The 20,415-nt window shown below is 46.3% G+C and overlaps 1 protein-coding gene across 1 annotated transcript; it reads left to right on the top strand.

Annotated features, from left to right (window-relative positions):
* The first annotated feature begins 5,859 nt into the window (after positions 1–5,859).
* Positions 5,860–15,992, top strand: foxl3 (forkhead box L3). The gene is made up of 3 exons (XM_039775828.1): positions 5,860–6,549; positions 12,707–12,875; positions 14,988–15,992. The coding sequence occupies exons 1-3, from the start codon at positions 6,443–6,445 to the stop codon at positions 15,429–15,431; spliced, it is 720 nt and encodes a 239-aa protein (XP_039631762.1). The 5' UTR covers positions 5,860–6,442; the 3' UTR covers positions 15,432–15,992.
* The last annotated feature ends 4,423 nt before the right edge of the window (positions 15,993–20,415 follow it).

The following is a 20,415-nucleotide window of genomic DNA, read 5'->3' as shown; positions in this document are numbered from 1 at the left end:
CACAGGTCTTCTTCAAGGTCATCCTCCTCTCAATTCTGAGAAGACTTCCAGTTCCTGCCACCCCCCCATAACATTACACTGATGCTTCACCTTAGAGGTGGGATTAGGCAGGTGACGAACAGCGCTTGGTCTTCACTCAAAGAGTTCCATTTGTGTCTCAGCTGACCAGAGAGTCTCGTCCCTCATCCCTCCAAGTCCTATAAGTGACGTCACCTGCCTTTTAGTCAAGTCTGGCCGCTCAGGACTATAGTATGGTGGACGGACGTACAGTGGATTCAGAAAGTGTTCAGACCCCTTCACTTTTCTGCACACTTTAGTGTGCCACAGATTTCATTTTAAAATGTGTGATATACGGCTGGCAATACCCCCAAGCCGCCAGATGGAGCCCTCCCTACAACACGGAGGTGCCCCGATTTCCAACAGGACCTCATGGACCGTGGAGTTTTAATTCACAGCCCTGCTGGATACCATGGTGGCCGCCAGGGGACGCTGCAGGGGGGCTTGGGGACTCGTACAGCCCAGTCATGGGGACAGAGGAAATGACGTACTTCCGGGCTAAAGAGAAGAAGGAATTTTCATCCGACCCGGAAGTGCTGGGAAATCACATGGACTGGAGGATAGAAGCACTTCCAGGTCAAGGACCTTAAAGGATTCTGGGAAAGCCCAGCAAGTTGAGCTGAGTTGGGAGGAAGGGTGACGAAGCATCTGGGAGTGGAGGATTGTGATTGTGCAATTGATTATTGATTTATTATTGGGAGAATAGTGGAGGGGCTTTGTGCACAATATTATTGTAAAGATACATTTATTATTTGGACTTTTACCTGGTGTTTTGGCGCATTGTCTGTGGGTTTGGAGGTGCAACGGCGCCCCCTACTGTCACAAAGGATACATTTCTCATTATTCTCTCCATAACTCTTAATGACACAAAGGTTTCCAAATGTATTAAAAATCAAAAACTGAAATCTCTCACTCATAGAAAAATTCCGACTCTTAATTCAGTCGAGCTTTGAGTCGTCTTGGCAAGTCTCTAAAAGCTTTGCCTACCTGGACTTGAGCGGTCTACCCCATTCCTCCTGGCAGATCCTCTCACGGCGTCTGTGAACTGCCACCTCACCTCAGGGTCCTCCGGGCCTCTTCTACGGGGTATAAGTCTGGGCCACTCAAGGCCACTAGGGGATTTGTCCTAAGCCACTCCAATGTTGTCCTGTGCTTTGGGTCATTCTCATTGTGAAAGGTGACCTGTTTGCCCCAGTCTAAGGTGGCCTGCACTCTGGAGTTGGTTTTCTTCAAGGTCCTCTCTGTATTTGGCTGCTTTCATCCTTCACTCAGTTCTGACCAAACTCTTTGCCCCTAACCCCCCATAACATGATGTGGCCACCACCATGTTCCACTGTATGGATGGTATGAGGCAGGTGATTAGCGGTCCCTCGTCTTCACCACACATAGTGCTTGGAGTTTTGACCAAACACCTGTCCTCTCAGAGTCCTTTAAACTCCGTCTGGCCACTCTGTCCCAACCCCCTGATTGATGGAGTGCTGCTGAGATGGCCATCCTTCCAACAGAGGACTTCTGAAGCCCTTCCATTGGGTTTCCGGTCACCTACCTGACTAAGGCCATTGTCACCTCTAGGACAAGTCCTGGTTGCTCCAAACGTCTTCCATTTCTCAATCATCGAGGCCACTGAGCTCCCGTGGACACTCAGATGGTTTGATCCCCTTGCCCTGCTCTTTGCTTCACCCCAATCTGACCATGGAGGTCTTCAGAGAGTTCCTTGACTTGCTTTTTTGTGTCAATTGGGGGACCTCCTATCCACAGGACCCTATAATTGATGTCCCAGTCAATTCAGTTTGTCACAGGTGGACTCCAAGCAGGTTCTAGAAACATCTCGAGGAGAATGAAAGTAAACAGGACCACCTGAGCACGATCTGGAGGGCCACAGCAAAAGGGTCTGAATGCTTCCAGGAAGGAGATATTCCCAGTTTTCAATTTCTAAAAAATCGGCAGACTTTTCCAAAGAGCTGTTTGTCATTGAGGGCCACCGAGTGCCGATTGATAGTCAAAGTGGCCAACATCAAGATAAAGTGTGCAGGAAAGTTAGGGGGTCTGAAGACTTGCTGAATCCCCTGCTTACGGTGGTGTGGCCTCTCAGATCAGAGCCCTGGAATGTCACCTGTGAGGCCAGCAGCTCAGCTCCCTAGATGTCCCCAGATGGCACGCGCTGTCACTGTACGTGAGATGACATCTCCTCAAAGCGCTTCGAAGTCGCCTGGCTGACGGAGTGACGTCACCACCGTGCGGCCCCAGGATTCTCAGGCGCTCAAGACCCCGGATGGATTCGCGTTCGCCCGCCAGTCTGCCATTTGATCGTTTCGTTCCGTTTTCTCGATCGAAAGGTCACATTGGGTCATTTTAACCAAAAAGTAAATTATGGGTTTTGGCATTTTCAAAGCTCACTTATCGGTTTTGACTTCATAATGTGTTGTTCGATAAAACCAAGACCCCCAACACACACACACACACCGCGCAATCCCCCCCGTTAATTGCGGAATATGAGTTTGCTTTACAGAATCCCAGTAAGCTGAAACACCCGCCGCAGACGACGTCAGCCCCCCACACACAACCCCCCAAAGCAGCTTCCGTTGGTGTGACACGGTGCCGGTAGAGACCCCGACTCCGATCACCAGTTCACGGGGAGCTGGAAGCCCCCTTAATGTGGGGAGTGGAAGACTCGGGTCGGGCGGGAGTCAGACGAGCAGTCGGGACCTTGGAGATGACACGCGATGAAGGAGGTGGGCTGAAGGGGTCCATTAGCTATTAGCTAACTTATTGGGGGGCCACACTTTGAAATGACGTTTAAAGATGCGCTCGCCGGGTTGGAGATTTCTGAGCCTCAGATCTTGCAGACGACCACTCCGATCTCTACCTGTGGTGTGGTGGGCACTAAAGTGAGACGAATGCCTGAAACTGATCGTCCTCGGCGCTAATCCCCCCAACTAGGGCTTGGACCCTACAACAGGCTGATTGGCCCTGATGGCTTGTGAGGTTATGGAGCGCGAAAATTCTAATAAAATAATATAAAAAGAAACGCAATTTGAACAAAACGTTTGAATGATCGTGAGCCCCCCCACCCCCCGATTCGGGGGCTTCATAAGAAATATAAGGAGGAAGAAAGAAGGACATAATAAAGAAAAACAGACGCGTCCAGTGTTTGAAGTATTAAAATGGCTGGACGTTTAACGTCGAATTCTCAATTGTACGTGAGTTGTGTCACTTGTCACCCTCGGAGAGCTCAATGGAGCACCAAACTCAAAAATAACCGAAGATCCGAATCGGTGACCTTGAAATTGTCAAAGACGACACCCCACCTGCTTCAAATGTGCCGTTCATATCGTTCTGGGAGCGGCTCGTGATGGGCTAAGACCACCGGCAAGGAATCAGATAGCGAAAATACCAACGTCTCCGTGATCAGCAACCTCGAAAACGACACCCGACATTAAAAACGGAGCTTGAGAGAGGCGTCGGATACCCAGAGAGCATTCAGTCAACATGGAGGATCGAGAAAGGAGTTTCATTTACTTCGATCGTCCACCGTGAATTGGGAGAACAGAAACGACAGTGAGAGAGAGAGAGAGAGAGAGAGAGAGAGAGAGAGGTTAGGAGCCCACACTGATACAGGGCAGTGCCGCACCCACCACACGACAAACCAACTCAGGATCCCAGATTAGGACCCGAGTGCAGCCATGTGACGGGCGACACCTCAGCAGCTCCCATTTCAAAAGAAAAAATATAAAAAGGCCGCCTTCCCAGAACACTCCACTCCGCTGGGCTCCTGAGCAAAGATGGCCCTTAACCTGCAACTGCTCCTAGGACTTTAACCTGAGTACAGCCCAGCAAGGGGGTCGCCAAATTACTGTAATAGTTAGGGTGGCAGTTTTGGTGGCACTTCAGCTACCGTTAAAAAAAAAAAACTTACAGTGTTCCAGTGTGGCGCTGGAGTGTCACCAACTGCACTCGTGCCCCAGTCCAGGTGGTTCGGCAACGTGCGATCAGCCTCCTCCTCCTCCTCGAATAGAATGGTGTTCGGTCAAGCAGTGAATCAACGAGGAAACCCAAGGTGCCATTAAAGAACCTTCATTTTAAAGAGGGTACCGATCACCCTTGTTTAGACGGAAAGGAGTAACTATAACCCCTCGTGTCTCATTGGGGTGAACCCCTGGGGTCTGCTGACGTCGTGCGCACAACCTCTGATTATTCTTCTAAACTGAAACGATTTCAAAGCATCCAGAACTCGTTCTATAAGCGAACACAAAAACACCCAAATGATAACCAAGGCGAAATGACAGGAGGCTTTGTAAGTCAGTAGAATGCCTCCGATTATGGAACTGAAGGCTGCGACTGAAATGTGCTGGGAAAGTCGAGTAATGTGACATGCGATAAGCTCAAGTCGTCTTTTATAGATAGATAGATAGATAGATAGATAGATAGATAGATAGATAGATAGATAGATAGATAGATAGATAGATAGATAGATAAAGGCACTATATAATAGATAGATAGATAGATGTGACAGGCACTATATAACAAATAGGGTTAGTTCACTATATAATAGATAGATAGATAGATAGACAGAGTCACTATATAATAGATAGATAGATAGATAGATAGATAGATAGATAGATAGATAGATAGATAGATAGATAGATGTGAAAGGCGATCGATGCAGACCCTGTCACCCCAACCTATACCTTCAACGACTCCAATGCCTACCACAACGGCCGCACTGATCAGGTTTGATGATCGTTACAAATCTGTGAAGTTCCGGTTCTAAAGCGTTTAACTTATGCCAATGAAACTGGACCTTACATTTTAAAACAGCAATGCGCTATCAGTCCGTGCTCTGCTCCTTCATCTTTCCATAGACTCCTAGCCCGGTCATTTTCCTTTTATTTATTCAGTTTTTTCCTTTGTGCCGATGCGCTTTTCTCCCGCGGATCGAGAACGTCCATGGATGGATTGGCACTCAGGCGTCAGTTACAGGTTTGAGTTCTGGTGTTGAATTGAGTTAATGTAACATCAGAAGAACTTCTCTCTTTTTATAAATACTGTAAGAGTCTACCAAAAGTGCAACTGGTGCTCCATTTGGTGATATTCGCGTTAGGGTGTGCAAGAAGCTATATAGACTATAAAAGCCTTCACAGGCCGCCCACTCCCCGAACTGTTGCCCAGTATGTGAAATTCCAGGAGTGTAGTCAGAATTCTATTTTAAATATTTTACTTCTAATGTTGAATTTTGAGAATGAAATCAGGACGAGGCGATCAACAGTAGTTTGCGATCGGATGTCGACGGATGGATAGGCAATCAAGCGCCATGATTTAAGTTCTCGTGCCCACATTGTGTTTAGTTTAAGATCAGAATAACCCTTTTTTTTATAAATAAGATTCTGCCAGTTTAACGGATGCTCCATATGGTGATTCTGGCGCTAAGTTGTGCAAGGCGCTATATAGACTATAAAAGCCTCCACAGGCCGCCCACTCCCCCAAGCTGTTGCCTGATTCCGGGCCCCTTGTAGCCTTTGATCTAGCCGCTGTCAAAACATGTCTCCCCTTTAGTCACGGAAATACAATTTATGCCCATTATGCTGTTTTATAGATTAGATCAGCGGAACTGGCATCGTTGGCTGCAACTTCTGCGGTAGGCAAAGGGACCGAAACAGTCGGAGACGTTCATTTGTGAAGGACCGAAGACACACACACACACACGCAGACTGGCGCGCGCGCAGGCTCCCTCTGTGGGTGTGGGTGGGCGTTCAGAGACCACCCAGTGAGAACGCGACCTGTTAATCACGCCCAAGGTTCAAAGGTTCATTTGAACTGGCAGGACTCGGCTTATTGGACGCTCAAAGGAGGAGCTGAGACCGGAGACGCTCCTATAGTGGCTGGAGAACCGTGAGAACCAGCAGTCCACGCACGAAGAGAGGCGGTCTGCCTGTTTCGGCCCCCCACCCCGAAGGAAGGAGGCAGCCCACTTTTTTTTTTTCCAGAAATGTATAGGCTGGCACACGAGCCCCTGGCCCGTACGATGCCCCCTCCGCTGCGAGTCGCCTGAAATTGGACAGCATGCCCGTACCTTGCTGAAGTGTTTCCAATTCGTTTCGTCCTCTCAGAACTTACTTTATGGAGTAACGGCCATCCAGCAGGCGAGCGATGCTCATGGCGCAAACCTGAGGTCCGCTGGCAACCCCCTCACAACTTTGGCGCCCCCCTTCCTTCCTTCATGGCAGCCTGCAGGTAGACGGAAGCTTCAGAGCAGGGCTCGCATTTTTTGTTTCAGGGACCTGATCGTTTCATCCACCTTTCAAAACCAGGGGCTGCGGAAAGTCGGCGGCGCAAGGCAGGAGCCCCCCATCCACGGGGTACGGGACCACCGAATTAACCTTCAAGCATGTTTGATAACACGCAGTATCCCTACAACTGCTTCAATTATGACGGAGAGGAGTATCCCACCTGCAGCTCCGACGAGGAGAAGAAGATCTCCAGACCTGCGTACAGGTGAGTGGTCGCCAACGCGCACTTTTAGGGGCTTGTGGGGAAAGTTTCAAATGTCTGCTGTCTTGCACTGTTGGCCGTCACTCCTGTATATCAATATCTCAAAATGAACGCTCTCTTTAACTTTTTCCAACCATCCCATTCTTAAGTGTAAACCCCAAAGATACCGTAATTGTGCGAACAGTTTATGGAGGAAAAACGAAAGCGCGGGGTCAAAGCTGACATTTGAAATTCTTCTCGTTGATTGTCCACCGTATATTCTAAACTTAGAAGGGCAAAAAAGTTGGGCGGTCCACGCTGAAAAGGGAAGAAGGTTCAAAACGCAGCGCCTTCATCAGGTGCCCCTGAACTTTAATTCACATTTGAGACACAACTGCTTTCATCTCTGGGTCACAGCCAAGTAAAGCGCCTTGCTCAGGGTCACCCGGTGCGATTTGAACCTGCAGCCTCCAAAGTCTTAACCGCTACATCCCGCGTCTGAGTCGTGTTGTTGATAAGGCGAGCAGAAAGCTTAAATATGAACTGGACCCCGGATCGAAGATTTATGATTTCATTTGGATTCTTTAATATTTCGAGTTTTCGTTTTTCAAATAAAAGAACGGCAAGGTGGCGTAGTGGTTAGCTTTTCATTTTTCGCTAAGGATACTCGCTGTGTTGGTCCACTCGGTCTGTCCGCCCCTCAGAGCCTCGTGTGTTAGCTGAACTGTTAGCCAGTCCTGCCCTTAGTCCAGGGGCTTTCCGTCCAGGATTTGGTCTTCCCTTGTTCCTGATATTAGACAAGTGCGGCATTAAGAAAAAACAAAAGGACCGTAAAGAAGTCCCGTCCGCTACAACACACAAACTGTCCCGCTTCAGGCCTGAAGGGAGCAGGTGAATATTTTACTGTTTGTGCGCCTGAGACGAGCTTTTCACCGGCCATTGAACAGTCTCAGAAATCAACGGGCCAGAGTGCTCCTTCATAGTGTTGCCACACAGGAGCCATCAACATAATTAAAAAAAAAAAGATTTATTTAGATCCGTAACTGCTTCTATAAATAGCCAGAATTAGATGACAACAGAGGGATGATATGCTGGCAGGTTTTAAAAACGTCTTCTTGATCTGTGACTGACCTGCTAGAAATTCAAGACTGAGAATCGATTAGATGGCAGAGAGCAGCATATGAAAGGCACTATAAAACAGGCGGACAGATCTGCACTGTATGACAGACAGACATGAATAGCACCATTTAACAGAGATAGATTTGAGGCACTATATAAAGGACGTGAAATATGACTGACAGCATATGAAAGGCAGTATATTGTTGTTAGATAGATATGAATGTCGCTATATGACAGACAGATATAAAAGGCATTAGGAGATAGATGTAAAAAGCATTAAATGGCAGAGAGGTAGATATGAAAGGCCCTAAATGATAGATATGAAAAGTGTTATATGACATAAAGTTAGATATGAAAGGTGCTGTATAATAGATAGGAACGACATATGGCAGGCAAATATGAAAGGGGTAGATAGATAGATAAATAGATATGAAAGACGCTATATAATGATAGGTATGAAAGGCAGTATATAACACAGAGACAGATGTCAAAAGCACAATATGCTAGACAGACAGATATGGAAGTACCTACATGACAGAAAAGTAGATCTGAAAGGCACTATATAATGGAAAGATATGGAAGGAGTTTTCTATTAGGAACCTTTTCGAAGCCCAATGAGCCTTTCCCACAGTGAAATGATTCTTTATTAAGCAAAGGAATCCACACCACCCAGTCAAGTGCCACATAAGGACCAGGGTTGTTAAAAGTGTACGCAAAGTGACACGTGTGATGAGAATTAGGCGGAGTGTCTCCCGGAAAGATTTGGTTGGACGTTTGATGACAAGCATTTGTGAATTTCCCCTTGGGATTAATAAAGTACAGTATCTATCTATCTATCTATCTATCTATCTATCTATCTATCTATCTATATATCTATCTATCTATCATTTAATGACTCGCAATAAAGCTCAGGTGTAAAGTAATTGTATAGCGTCAGAAGTATCCTTTTAAATTATTCTTTTCAAATCTTTGCAGACCGACTCACGCCGACCCCTTTAGGTTTATTGACTTTTAGGAAATGCGCGTTTCCAGGAGGACAGACGGCTGTAAATGTCACGTGTTTGATTTTTACGGCAAATCAAATGGCCGCCGGTGGCTTCCGAAGCGCCACTCCGGTGGACTTGAACGAACTCAGCTTTGCAGGTCACTGAGACTTTCGAGTTGTTGGGTTCTTTGACGACTCGAAGTTATCCCCCAGTAGTCTGTGTGGACCGCGCCCCGTTCATTTTTGGGTCCCGCTGCTATCAGGGTGAGATGATTTTGATGGAGCGGATTGGAAATGGTGTTAATGGAGAAAATGGACAGGCTGTGACACTTCGTACATTCCCCAGTTCCAAGTCAGTCCTACCTGTTACTTTTTCAAAGTCGGCATGTTAGAGTAAACACATCCATCCATCCATTATCCAACCCGCTATATCGTAATTACAGGGTCACGGGGGTCTGCTGGAGCCAATCCCAGCCAACAGAGGGCGCAAGGTAGGAAACAAACCCCGGGCAGGGCGCCAGCCCACCGCAGAGAGTAAACACAGTTCTGGAAAAATCATAATTCGTTTCACAGTTGTAAAACTTTTCCAGAATTTCATTTACTCACAACTGCTTATTCAGTAGCCGGCGGCGGGTGTGAACTGACCGTTATGTCAACGCGCATGTGCACTTCGTTCAAGCGCTGGAGGGAATCCTGAAGCTTTGCGTCTCATCAGGGGGCTTCAAGCCGGGTCGAATCTGTAGATACAGGGGAGAGATGATATATGAATGGAGTATTAGTTACTGTAACACAGTAGGAGACATACTGTATTCTACTGTTCTACGCTATAATATAATTACTACTTCAAGATAGTGTAAACCACATAATCCAAACTTTAAGTCAAGGGGACCGAGATTTTATCCTATTCTAAACCTCACCTGGTGGGGACACTAACCAATCAAGCGGTCATTTTATTATTTACAATAAGTAGAAGTGAAGATGATGACATCGAGAGGTTAAGGCTATAAAAACATGCGGTTAAAATATATGACGTAGAAAAATATCACACAAGAGACAACAGACGACACTGAGCATAATGTGTGTATTCATGATTGCTGATGCGCTCTTAAATCTGAGCGAACGAAGAGTGAACTGTAATTCTGTATACAGTACTGTAACGAAGTATGCTTTCGAAAGGCACCATTAGTGAGCATGCGCACATAGCAGTAAGCGCGGCTGCGCAGCGGCAGAACTTTGGGTTCACTGGCTCGCTCGCTGTCTGTCTGTCTTTCTGCTTGTCTGTATAGTTTTTACTTTTCACTTTCCTCCAACATCCAAAAAAAAAAAAAACACACACAAGTTTACTGGCAACCCTGAATTGGCTCTGCATCGAACTGGCATCTTGACCAGGGGGGAAGTCCTGCCCAGAACCTGATGGTACCAGGACAGGATCAAAAATATAGAGGGGGGCTGTGCTATATGACTCGATTCTAGCATTATATAGTGCCTTTCACTATAAGTGTGTGTGTAAATGTATGTGAGTAGTTAGATAGATATGAAGGCACTGTATTATGGATCAATAGATAGAGGTGAAAGGCACTATATAATAAATAGACAGAAGTGAGAGGTGCTGTATAAAGATCAAAAGAGGTTTATTATTCTCCTGGGCTGAAATGTGATACTGGAGCTACACAGAATATGTTCTATAATATGCTCTATATGGCTAATGAACAATAACAATCTGTGATGAGTGGCACAATTTTTATAATAGCCTTTGGTATTATGTTATTGAGCGATGGTGCATGGCGTATGATACTATAGTGTGCTTACAGAATATTACGAATTGCACTAAAACCTATTTTACTATAGTATGACTTTATACCCATAGTATAGTATATCAGATTTTCAATTATGTTATTTTGTGCTATTTTATGTTATTCTTGTGCAGTGTATAACGTATGACACTATACAATAGCCTACAATACAATAGAATGGTAACAATGTAAAATATGATACTATACTGTAATATTATATAAAAAAATTCTATTTCATAACACTGCCCTGTATGGTAATTAAATAATAATCTATGATCTGGCAGAATTATTATTATACAAAATGATACAATACACAATACTATATTGTGCAGTATATTATATTATAGAATATTATGAAGGGTACTATACCTTCTTGTATTATAGTCTGAGATATTATATTTATTGGATATGATACATTATACTATGTTATATTGCACTATTTTATACACAATATAATAGCATATTTTCAGTATACAATAGAATGTCATACAATAATATTATGCCATATGAGGATGTTATATAATGCTGCCCTAAACAGATAGAAGTTTATATAGTTATTAAATAACAATATATAATAAATGGCACCATAATTTACTATAATACTGTATTATTATATTATGGAGCCTGGCATATGATACACAACTCTATATTGTGCTGTACTTTATTAATATGTTGTAGAATATTTTCAATTTTACTAGCCTTATTTTGTTATAGTCTGTGACATTACACTTAATATTATAATGTATGACACATTGTATTATGTTGTTCAGTTTTTTATGTTATTCATGTTCTGTGTGTAATATGACACTAACTATAACACGTATTCGATAGTCTATTTATAATATACAATATAGTACTGTAATGTAATTTTATATAATACTGTTCTGTAAGGTTATTAAATAACAACCTATAACAAATGGCACACTTATTATTATATTGCAGAGCATGGCATATTATACACAATACTTTTTTGTGCAGCACCATATTAAATATTATAGAATATTACGACGGGTACTGTAACCTGTTTATTATCACTTATTGTTAATGACACCCTATACTATGTTATATTGCGCTCTTTTATATGTTAATAACGTGCACTACATACAGTACTGGCGGGCGCTATATAATAATCCCCCATAGTATTCCTTAACCTTTGCCATCTCGTGGCCCAGTGTGACCTTCTGAAGTTCACTGATGACCCTCCAACAGGGTGGGGTGGTGCAGGATAAACATGGCATAGGCGAACCACCGCTGCCCACTCGCTCGCCCGATGACAGCAACCTACGACCCACCGGTTGACAAACAGCACCCTGCAGTATGTTTATTACACACCACCGGACCCTGTGATGGACGAATGCCCCCTCTTTGACTGGTTCCTGCCTTGTGCCAAGTGCTGGCAGGAGAGGCTGTGCCCCCCCCATGTGACCCCAGAATTGTTATGTGATGTTTTATACTCGTGTTTTGTTCTCACTTTATTTTGAGAGTCCACTTGAATCATTTCTGACGTCTTTTTTTATTTACCCCACACTGCAGATCCTGCCCGTCAGAGGACGCCATTGCCCTGTTTACCGTGTTGTGCCTTTGACTTGAGAAATTCCAAGCTGGCACCACAGGAGCAGATTTCTGCGCCTCTTGACGTCTGAGCAGACGCACATTTACTTCAATGTCCGACATCTTTCTTTTGAGATGCCACGGGTTCCATTTCTTTTGTTCTTCCGATTTGCAGCTCGGGCTGGTGAAGTGACTTGCTTGGGGTCACCCAGGGTCAGCAGCACCGGGGTCTGAGACACCCGGCCTGCTGGGTTTGCCATCCAAAGCCCTCACCAGCAAGCTGAAAGTGGCCGAGGCTCTTGTCATTCCCCAAATCAATTCCCGTTTCTTTTTCAGGGTCCATAATAAAGAGTGTTGGTTTCTCTCACGATTGCTGCTATTGAAACTGAGGGGTTCTTTCAGCCTCATGCCCCCCCCCCCATCACCCTTCACCAGTCTGTTTCAATACGCCAGTTCTCTGAAGTGACCCGATGCCATGTCCATGACCTGCCACTAATATGCCGTTTTTATTATTGCTCCCTTTCACAGTAATAATAATATTTGATTTATATAGCGCCTTTCCTTCATGTCTGTCACTATTTTAACAGGACTCTCTATACACTAGAATGTCTCACACAGTGTCACTAAAGTGTCATTCATGGTAACGATCGGCGTGCTGACACACGGAGCTACTTGGTTGTCCCTTTTATTGTCTGCCTTATGACATTTGTCTTGTCACTTTTACCCACCCCAGCTACATCGCCCTCATTGCCATGGCCATCCAGCAGAGTCCCGGCCAGAAGGTCACCCTGTCAGGCATTTATGACTTCATTATGAAGAAGTTTCCGTACTACAGATCCAACCAGAGAGCCTGGCAGAACTCCATCCGCCACAACCTGTCCCTGAACAGCTGCTTTGTGAAGGTAACTGCCGGGGGTCGTCGTCGTCTTTCTTTTTTTTTTATTTGATGGGGACCCTCGGCATCTTCTAAGTGTGTCGTAGTTGAGGTCTTCTCATGGCCATCAATGTTGTAGCTTTAACTCAGACTTGTGTGGACGGATGGGTGCGCGAATGAGCCTCATGCAGGGTCACCTCCTGACTTGTGCCCGGAACGGCTGGCACAGACTGCGGTCCTCACAGCCCTGGAAATGGATGGCACAGAAGGTGATTTCTTCTCATGAGGTCTGCAGTTCTAAGCCTCCCCAGCTGCTATGGTAAAGACCACAAGCCCCCAGTTTGAGAGCGAGTGTGATATGGACGCTGTATTGCGCCTGACCTGACACAGACTGATACCAGAGGCACATTTAAAAACTCGAAGACCTTTGTTTTTCTTCAGCCGGAGGGCACGTCTTCCCCGTGATCCCCCCCAGCCAAACCACAGTGCAGTCACCAAGCACCTTCTTCTCTCACCACCACTCCTCCTCCTCCCGACTCTGGCCACTGAGTGGTGGTCGCTGGCTCCCTTTTATTGGGTACCCTCCAGCTGCACTTCTGGGTAAGGTGAAACCAGTGCCCAAAAGGTGCCAGCCGCTCCTGTTGCAGCACCCCCTGGAGGCGCCTGCTGAACCCCACAGAGCTGCACTGAACTCCAACCCCCATGAAGCCCTGGGGGAGTCCAAGGCACCGCTGCAACCCAGGGGTGCTGCCATCTAGCGTCCAGGGGGAGATACTGGGCCTCCCACCCTTGTCCCCCTGGCAGATGTGGTGAAGGGGCGTCCCGGCCAGACATGGACCCCAGCCATCTGTCACAAGAGGGAGGCAGGCTTCTCAGCTTGACTTGCTGGAGACGTGGGTGCCTGTGCTGATCATCCCACATCGGGCTTCACCAGCAGCCCCCTTTGACAAACAGTAATAAAGAGACAAAAAAATGGAGAAGGTTTGGCCTTCCACCCCCGTATGTTGTAAAGTCCTAAAGGACCGAGTCCAATATGGGACTGACGTGAAAGGACAAGTGGCTGGTCTTTATAGGTGGTGGGGAGGAAGAGGCGGGCCCAAGAGGGCACAGGTGGAAATGAGGGCATTAGGAGGGCGGGCCTGGAGAGGGACGTGGAAGCTGCTTGGGGTTTAGGTGGTCTTCCCTTCTGGTGATCTGCAGAGGAGGGAGAAAAGACATTAAGTGCACATCGTCAACCCCTGATGTGGTGTCACCCTCATTTAAGCCCATTGACTGCCACCCATGCGCTCGTGTGTGACAGGTGGCATCTCATGGATCAGACCCCATGCCCAGCTCTTGTCATGTTCTCTCAGTTGTCCAAGTGAGTTCCCCTCACCCAGGAGCTCCTGATTTTTTTTTTTTTATCTGTAAGGGTCCGATGGCTCCTGCTCCCCTTACCGAGTTAGGAGGCCATGGGCAAAGAAAGACAAGTGGGGTGTAGAGAAATTCCCCTGCTGTGCCCACAATAAGATGCAGCAGCTCCACTGAGGGTTGGCATCCCAGAAACCCCTTAAGGACACAAAGACCGTGTTGGTGTGCCTGAGATGCCAAGACGGTGGGCGACCGCCTACTATAGGTTAAACGTCCCCCACCCCACATGCTTAGGGTGGCAGCATTCTGTCTGTAGGACCCCAGTATGGAGAACTGGGAGTTGTGGTCCCATGGGTTTGCTCTGGTGGGCTCTGTGGGGGCCACCAGGGGGAGTTATGGAATACTAACAGCACCAGTATCATTGTCTGGTCTGGAAGTGCTTCCCAGGAGGCAATGCATTGGGCAGCAGAAGTGCTGCCAGTTCTGGCTTTAAAAGCGAGCCCCCCGCTCGACTCAGACATTGTTGCCAGTAAACTCTTTAATTGCACCTGCCCAGCTGCGTGTGTACTTGTGCCTGGGGTTTCAGGTGCTGCAACGCCCCCTAGAGGCCATAATCCTCAATAACAAGTGGGACTGGCTGATTGGCTCTGTGTGTGTTTGTTGGTGTGTCATATGATGGATTGGCTCCACCCCCTCAGGGCCCAGAAGCGGGTTAAGCGGGCCTGAGAACAAGTGGGGTCTGCCTGGCGCTCTGCTTTCCACATCCCTGATGCTTCTTCTCTACCTTCAGGTCCCAAGAACAGAAGGGAACGACAAAGGCAAAGGCAACTACTGGACGTTTGCCAGCGGCTGTGAGTCCATGCTGGACTTGTTTGAAAACGGAAACTTCCGGAGGAGGCGTAGGCGGCGGAACGTGAAGTCTGCATTCCGGGACCACATTGAGCCAAGCGAGGATCTCCAGACCCTGGATGTGCCCCCTTCAAGCGGGATTTTGCAGCGTGGTGCGCCCAGTGACAGCAAGCAGGGGTCCGCAATCAGCTCCCACTCGTCGGACATTTTATTCTCCGGTAACAGCCGCACGGTAGGCCAGACGGAATCTGAAATTAAGTTCAGCATCGACTACATCTTGTCCGCTCCAGACCCCTCACCAGGGCTGAGGCCCACCTGCAGTGGGGTGGTCGGCAGAGTTTATCTCTTAGAGCCCCAGATCAATCTCCAGCTGTGGGCGATGTAACTGGGAGAGCCTGATGCAGCAGGGGGCTCGTGTTCTTCTTCTGCTCTACGTTTGCCATCCTGTGGCTCGAGCGCAGTTTGTCATCAAGGGGACTGGCGTTTTATTTAAATGTGCCACCTAAGGGGCCCACCCACCTGCACTGCCCACAAATTGCATGAGTTACAACAAAGCACCAAAACTTGTTTTATTTCTCCACTAGAAGTTGGTTTCAGGTGGTCCCAGCGCTACATCTCCGAAGCTCACAGACTGAATCTTCATTTCATACATCACAGTAAAGACCACCCAGCGGATGAGGAAGCCAAGGTGGAGTAACGGGCCTGGCGATTAAACGGTAAACGAGAGAACGTCCCGGTGCACCTCGTCCTCCCACCGGCACCTAGTCCAATGGATGTTGACGGCCCAAATGTCCACCCTGGTGCTACTCAGTGTTACGCAAGGAAAGTTTGAAACGTGTCTGTGTTGAGATCAGTAGCTATTATGCAGTTAAAACGCCGTTTTTTATTGTCACTTCATACATTTGTATATTGCATCAAGTCTATATTAAAGTGAGCACACACTGTACCTGAGACCCCATATTTGTATGTATGCTCGGCCCAAGGAACTCTGCAGATCCCACCTAACTGTGTGTGCAGCTCCATAACTGGGGTGGCACAGTAAGGAGACCAGGGTTCACATCCCTGATTGTGCATTGGGGTGGCACGCTGGCACAGTAAGGAGACCATGGCTCACATCCCCGATTGTGCATTGGGGTGACAAGGTGGCACAGTAAGGAGAGACCAGGGTTCACATCCCCAATTGTGCATTGGGGTGGCATGGTGGTGCAGTAAGGAAACCTGGGTTTGCTTCCCAGGTCCTCCCTGCATGGCGTTGGCATGTTCTCCCCATTTCCACATGGCTTTCCTCCAGGTGCTCCAGTTTTCTCCCACAGTCCAAAGACATGCAGGTCAGGTGTGTATGTGGTGTGTGATGGACTTGTGCCCTGTGCTGCCTGGCATAGGCTACAGCAGACCTTTTTCAGGACTGACTGACATTGGGCTTTACCTGTGATATGATTTTACATTCATTATTGTTGTGAATTCTTTGTTATTTTGGTGCCGTGTTTTGTGCGTGTCGTCCCAGTCATTCCAATTTCTGCCATTCAACTGCGTAGATTCTAACTGTGCGTCTCCTACAGGCTGGTGACAGTCTGGACATACTGTAAAACGCTGACAAGTGCCACCCACCAAACCTCATTCTTTAATGAAAGGACAAACTGTTATTGGGGGCATCAGAGGCACCGGGGGTCTCTTGCAACCATCAGTTAACAATTGGGGGTGCGTTTCTTTATATTGTTAAATAGACAGATCATAAATAGAAGACCTAAAGCCTCAAGGGAAGGAGTTTTTTGAATTAAAGGCAGGACTCTTGACCAATCAATGAGGAGGAGAGGTGGGTCTTCAATTCAGAAAGCCGTTCCCATGAAGCTTTAGGGTTTCCGTTTCTTAGCGTTGGCCGTTTGGGTTCACTTTACTGATTTGATTCTTTTGAACTGCCCATTTATGGGACTCGATTCTTTTGATTCATTTACAGTTGAGTTATATATGGCAAGTTTGGGGGTCCCCCTCTGATCGCATCTCAAATATGCCATTTAATAATTTATACATTGTATTATTTTGATATATATGTATTTGTGTGTATATAAGTGATATCATTTGTTTATTCACTTATATTTAACATATACCATTATCCTGTTTCAATGCACAACACATGGGTCTGCTAGAGCCAATCCCAGCCAATACAGTGTGCAAGGTAGGAAACAAACCCCGGACAGGGAACCAGCCCACGCACACAAAGGACAATTTAGGATCACCAGTACACCTAACCTGCATGTCTTTGGACTGTGGCGAGACGCAGAGACGGGGAGAACATACAAACTCCACGCAGGGAGGACCTGGGAAGCGAACCCGGGTCTCCTAACTTCGAGGCAGCAGCACTACCCACTGCGCCACCCCGGAATAAGAATCGTGCAACTCCTAATGATTCGTTCACGAGTCAAATGCATGAGAATCGTTAGACTGGTTTCTGCGTAGTGGGCTGTTAACGAATGAAATAAACGGGAATCACTGGTCCTCGTGCTGTGACTCGTTCGCAAATGAAATAAATGAGAATCGTTCAACTGGTTCCCGGGTAAGGACTCATTAAGAAAGTAAATCAACGAAAATCGTTAACCTGATTCTCAGGTAATGGTTCATTCATGAAATCAATGGGCTAGTGACTCGCTTGCGAATAAAATAAACGAGAATCGTAAGACTTTTCTCAGGTCGTGGCCTCTTTCTTGAATCAAACGATGAGTCGGGCGATTCTTGCGCACGCGCTTTAAACATTTATCCGCAAAACACGCAGGACACGCGTGTGCTTTAGCCCTCCTGTTGAGCTCCACTGAATCGATTCATTGGTGCTGACCAATCGGTTAGTGTGATTCTCATACCCCCCCAACCACCAACCCCAAACCCCGCGCCAGTCGCTACTGTTTATGATGCGAGATGCGAGTCTCCGCTCTGTGGCGGTTGGGCCTCCCAATTGAAATCTTCCTCTTCTGATTTTAAATTCTGTTAACAGTGGATCCGTGGTTAGCCTATATAGGTCTCTGTTTGGCTGCTCCCCTAACCCCCAGGGGCACTTAAAAGACCACCACGCCCCTTCAGACCATTCAAAGCCTGCTCAGTCTCGTCGTCCCCTTTAACTTCAACGCCTTTCGCGGAATTTGCCAAAATTTCTGAACATTTCCGTGATGTCGTCGAAGTCGAGGCACAGCGAACTAAGCGGGGTTCGTTCATCAGTAATTGAGCTTTCACGGACTGTTTCTCTGCTGTAAGGAGATCACCCAACGCTTTATAAATTTGGGTTGGTTTTGAAACTCGAATTTTTTTTTTTAAATATATATAAGGGGCAGCACGCTCTGTGAGACTTGACACATTACCATGACATCTGGCCAATGGGAGCCGAGTCGACTCCAGCAGACAGACGGACATGACAACGACAACACTCGTCACTCACCTCAAAAGGGCAGGACGGGGGAGTTCACCTAAACACCTAGAAACGACTTCTGAGCGCGTGAAATCGCTTCACGAGGAAGCCCCCACAATGTTTAGTTATTTGCCCCCAAACTCTTTTTTGGCTCCCTAGACCTGAAATAAAACTTCTTTCTGGCTATTTTTGCAGCAAATGATGAAAAGAAAACCAACAGGAAAACTTGACAGATGGATTTGAAGTTGCACCGGCCACATCATCTGACCCCCTAATGAGGTACGAGGGGTCAAAGTTCCTCCTTTAGAAAACTTATAAAAAAGCGGACATATCAGCCGGTCGCCGGTGGTCCTAACTCTCTAAGAGGCACTCCTGGGTGGTTAAGAATGACACATATGACACATTTCAAAGAGAAGTCATTGGTATCATTTTTGACCATTTCAGGGCCGCAGATTACGAATCTGAGATGATGTTTGATCCTTTACTAGCTCTCTATGGACCTGGCAGAGGTTGACATAAATGAGCACATTTCTATTACAATCGAGAATATTCAGACGTTAAACACTGAAACCGAAGCACAAAATTTCATGCTTCAAACATCTGACACAACTCTTCTTTTTTATTATGTAAACGTGTCTTTACATTTCTTATGGACACCACGAATTAGTGGGAATCACGCTAATCCAGACTTCATTTCATGATGGAGATGCCGAGACAAACAGAAGAGCCAATTAAAATGCCCCCCATTGTAGGTGTTAAGAATGGCAAGAGCAGAGGGGGCACATTCAGCCATTAATACAGGAATTAAAAAAAGGCACATTCTGATTGGTGAATTTAGATAAAGAGATGTGAAAGGCGCTATATGATAGATAAATGGACAGAATATGTGAAAGAGAATATATAATAGATAGACAGAATATATGAAAGACTCTGTATAATAAATAGATAGACAGAATATGTGGAAGAGAATATATAATAGATAGACAGAATATATGAAAGACTCTGTATAATAGATAGATAGACAGAATATGTGGAAGGCGCTATATAATAGATAAATATACAGAATATTTGAAAGGCTCTATATAATAGATAGATAGACAGAATATGTGAAAGGCACCATATTATAGATAGAGAATGCAATATGTAATGGACCGATAGAAGTGAAAGGCACTATATAAGAGATATATGTGAAAGGTGCTATATAATAGACAGATACTAAAAGTAGACAAGGAGGTCGATGTGTAAGGCACTATATAATACACAGATACTATACATGACAAACAGAGAAAGTTAGAGTTGTGAAAGGCAGTATATAATAAATAGACTGATAGAGGTGAAAGGCAGTATATAAGAGACAAATAAAAGACAGATAGAGACTGTATGATAGACAGAGAGATGTGACAGCCACTGTATGATAGACAGAGAGCTGGCTCGAGGTGAAAGGCACTATATAATAGATAAATAGACACCAAATAGCAGACAGATCTACTTTTTTTGTCACCACATGGATTAGCCTGAGTGGTTAAGGACACCACAGACGTCTTCCAAATTCTTTCTTTTCCTCTTTGATGGCCGTCGTGATGCGCCTGCACTCGTCACTTTGGCTCCCTGAAGTATTTAATGTCGGTCCTTTCTCGCCAGTGAAGGGCTCTTTAAGCTGCCGGTGACCCGTTGCCAGTTCCAGGCCGGGTTAGATGTGTACAATGAGAGCTGGCTGCTGAGGTGCCGGGCCGAGTTACCCAGTCAGTCGCCACGGTGTAGGGTCCTCGCTGTACCCGTCATTTATTTAGCCTAAAATCTGCTCATCTACGAGGCATTTTAAATTCTGAGGCAGTTAAAGACAAATGGGGGTTGGGGGGTGGGGGTCCGCCTGTGCCCCACGGTGAGCCTCTTGTGTTTTTCGGGTGACCTTCCCAGCCCCTCCAGCCGGTGTTTTCCTAATGGCTAATTTAAACACATTTTATTCATAAAAATGCAG

Source organism: Polypterus senegalus, chromosome 13 (assembly GCF_016835505.1).
Source record: "Polypterus senegalus isolate Bchr_013 chromosome 13, ASM1683550v1, whole genome shotgun sequence".
Lineage (NCBI taxonomy): Eukaryota > Metazoa > Chordata > Cladistia > Polypteriformes > Polypteridae > Polypterus > Polypterus senegalus.
The sequence above is the reverse complement of the archived record's forward strand: the minus strand, read 5'-3'. Positions and strand labels throughout refer to the sequence as shown.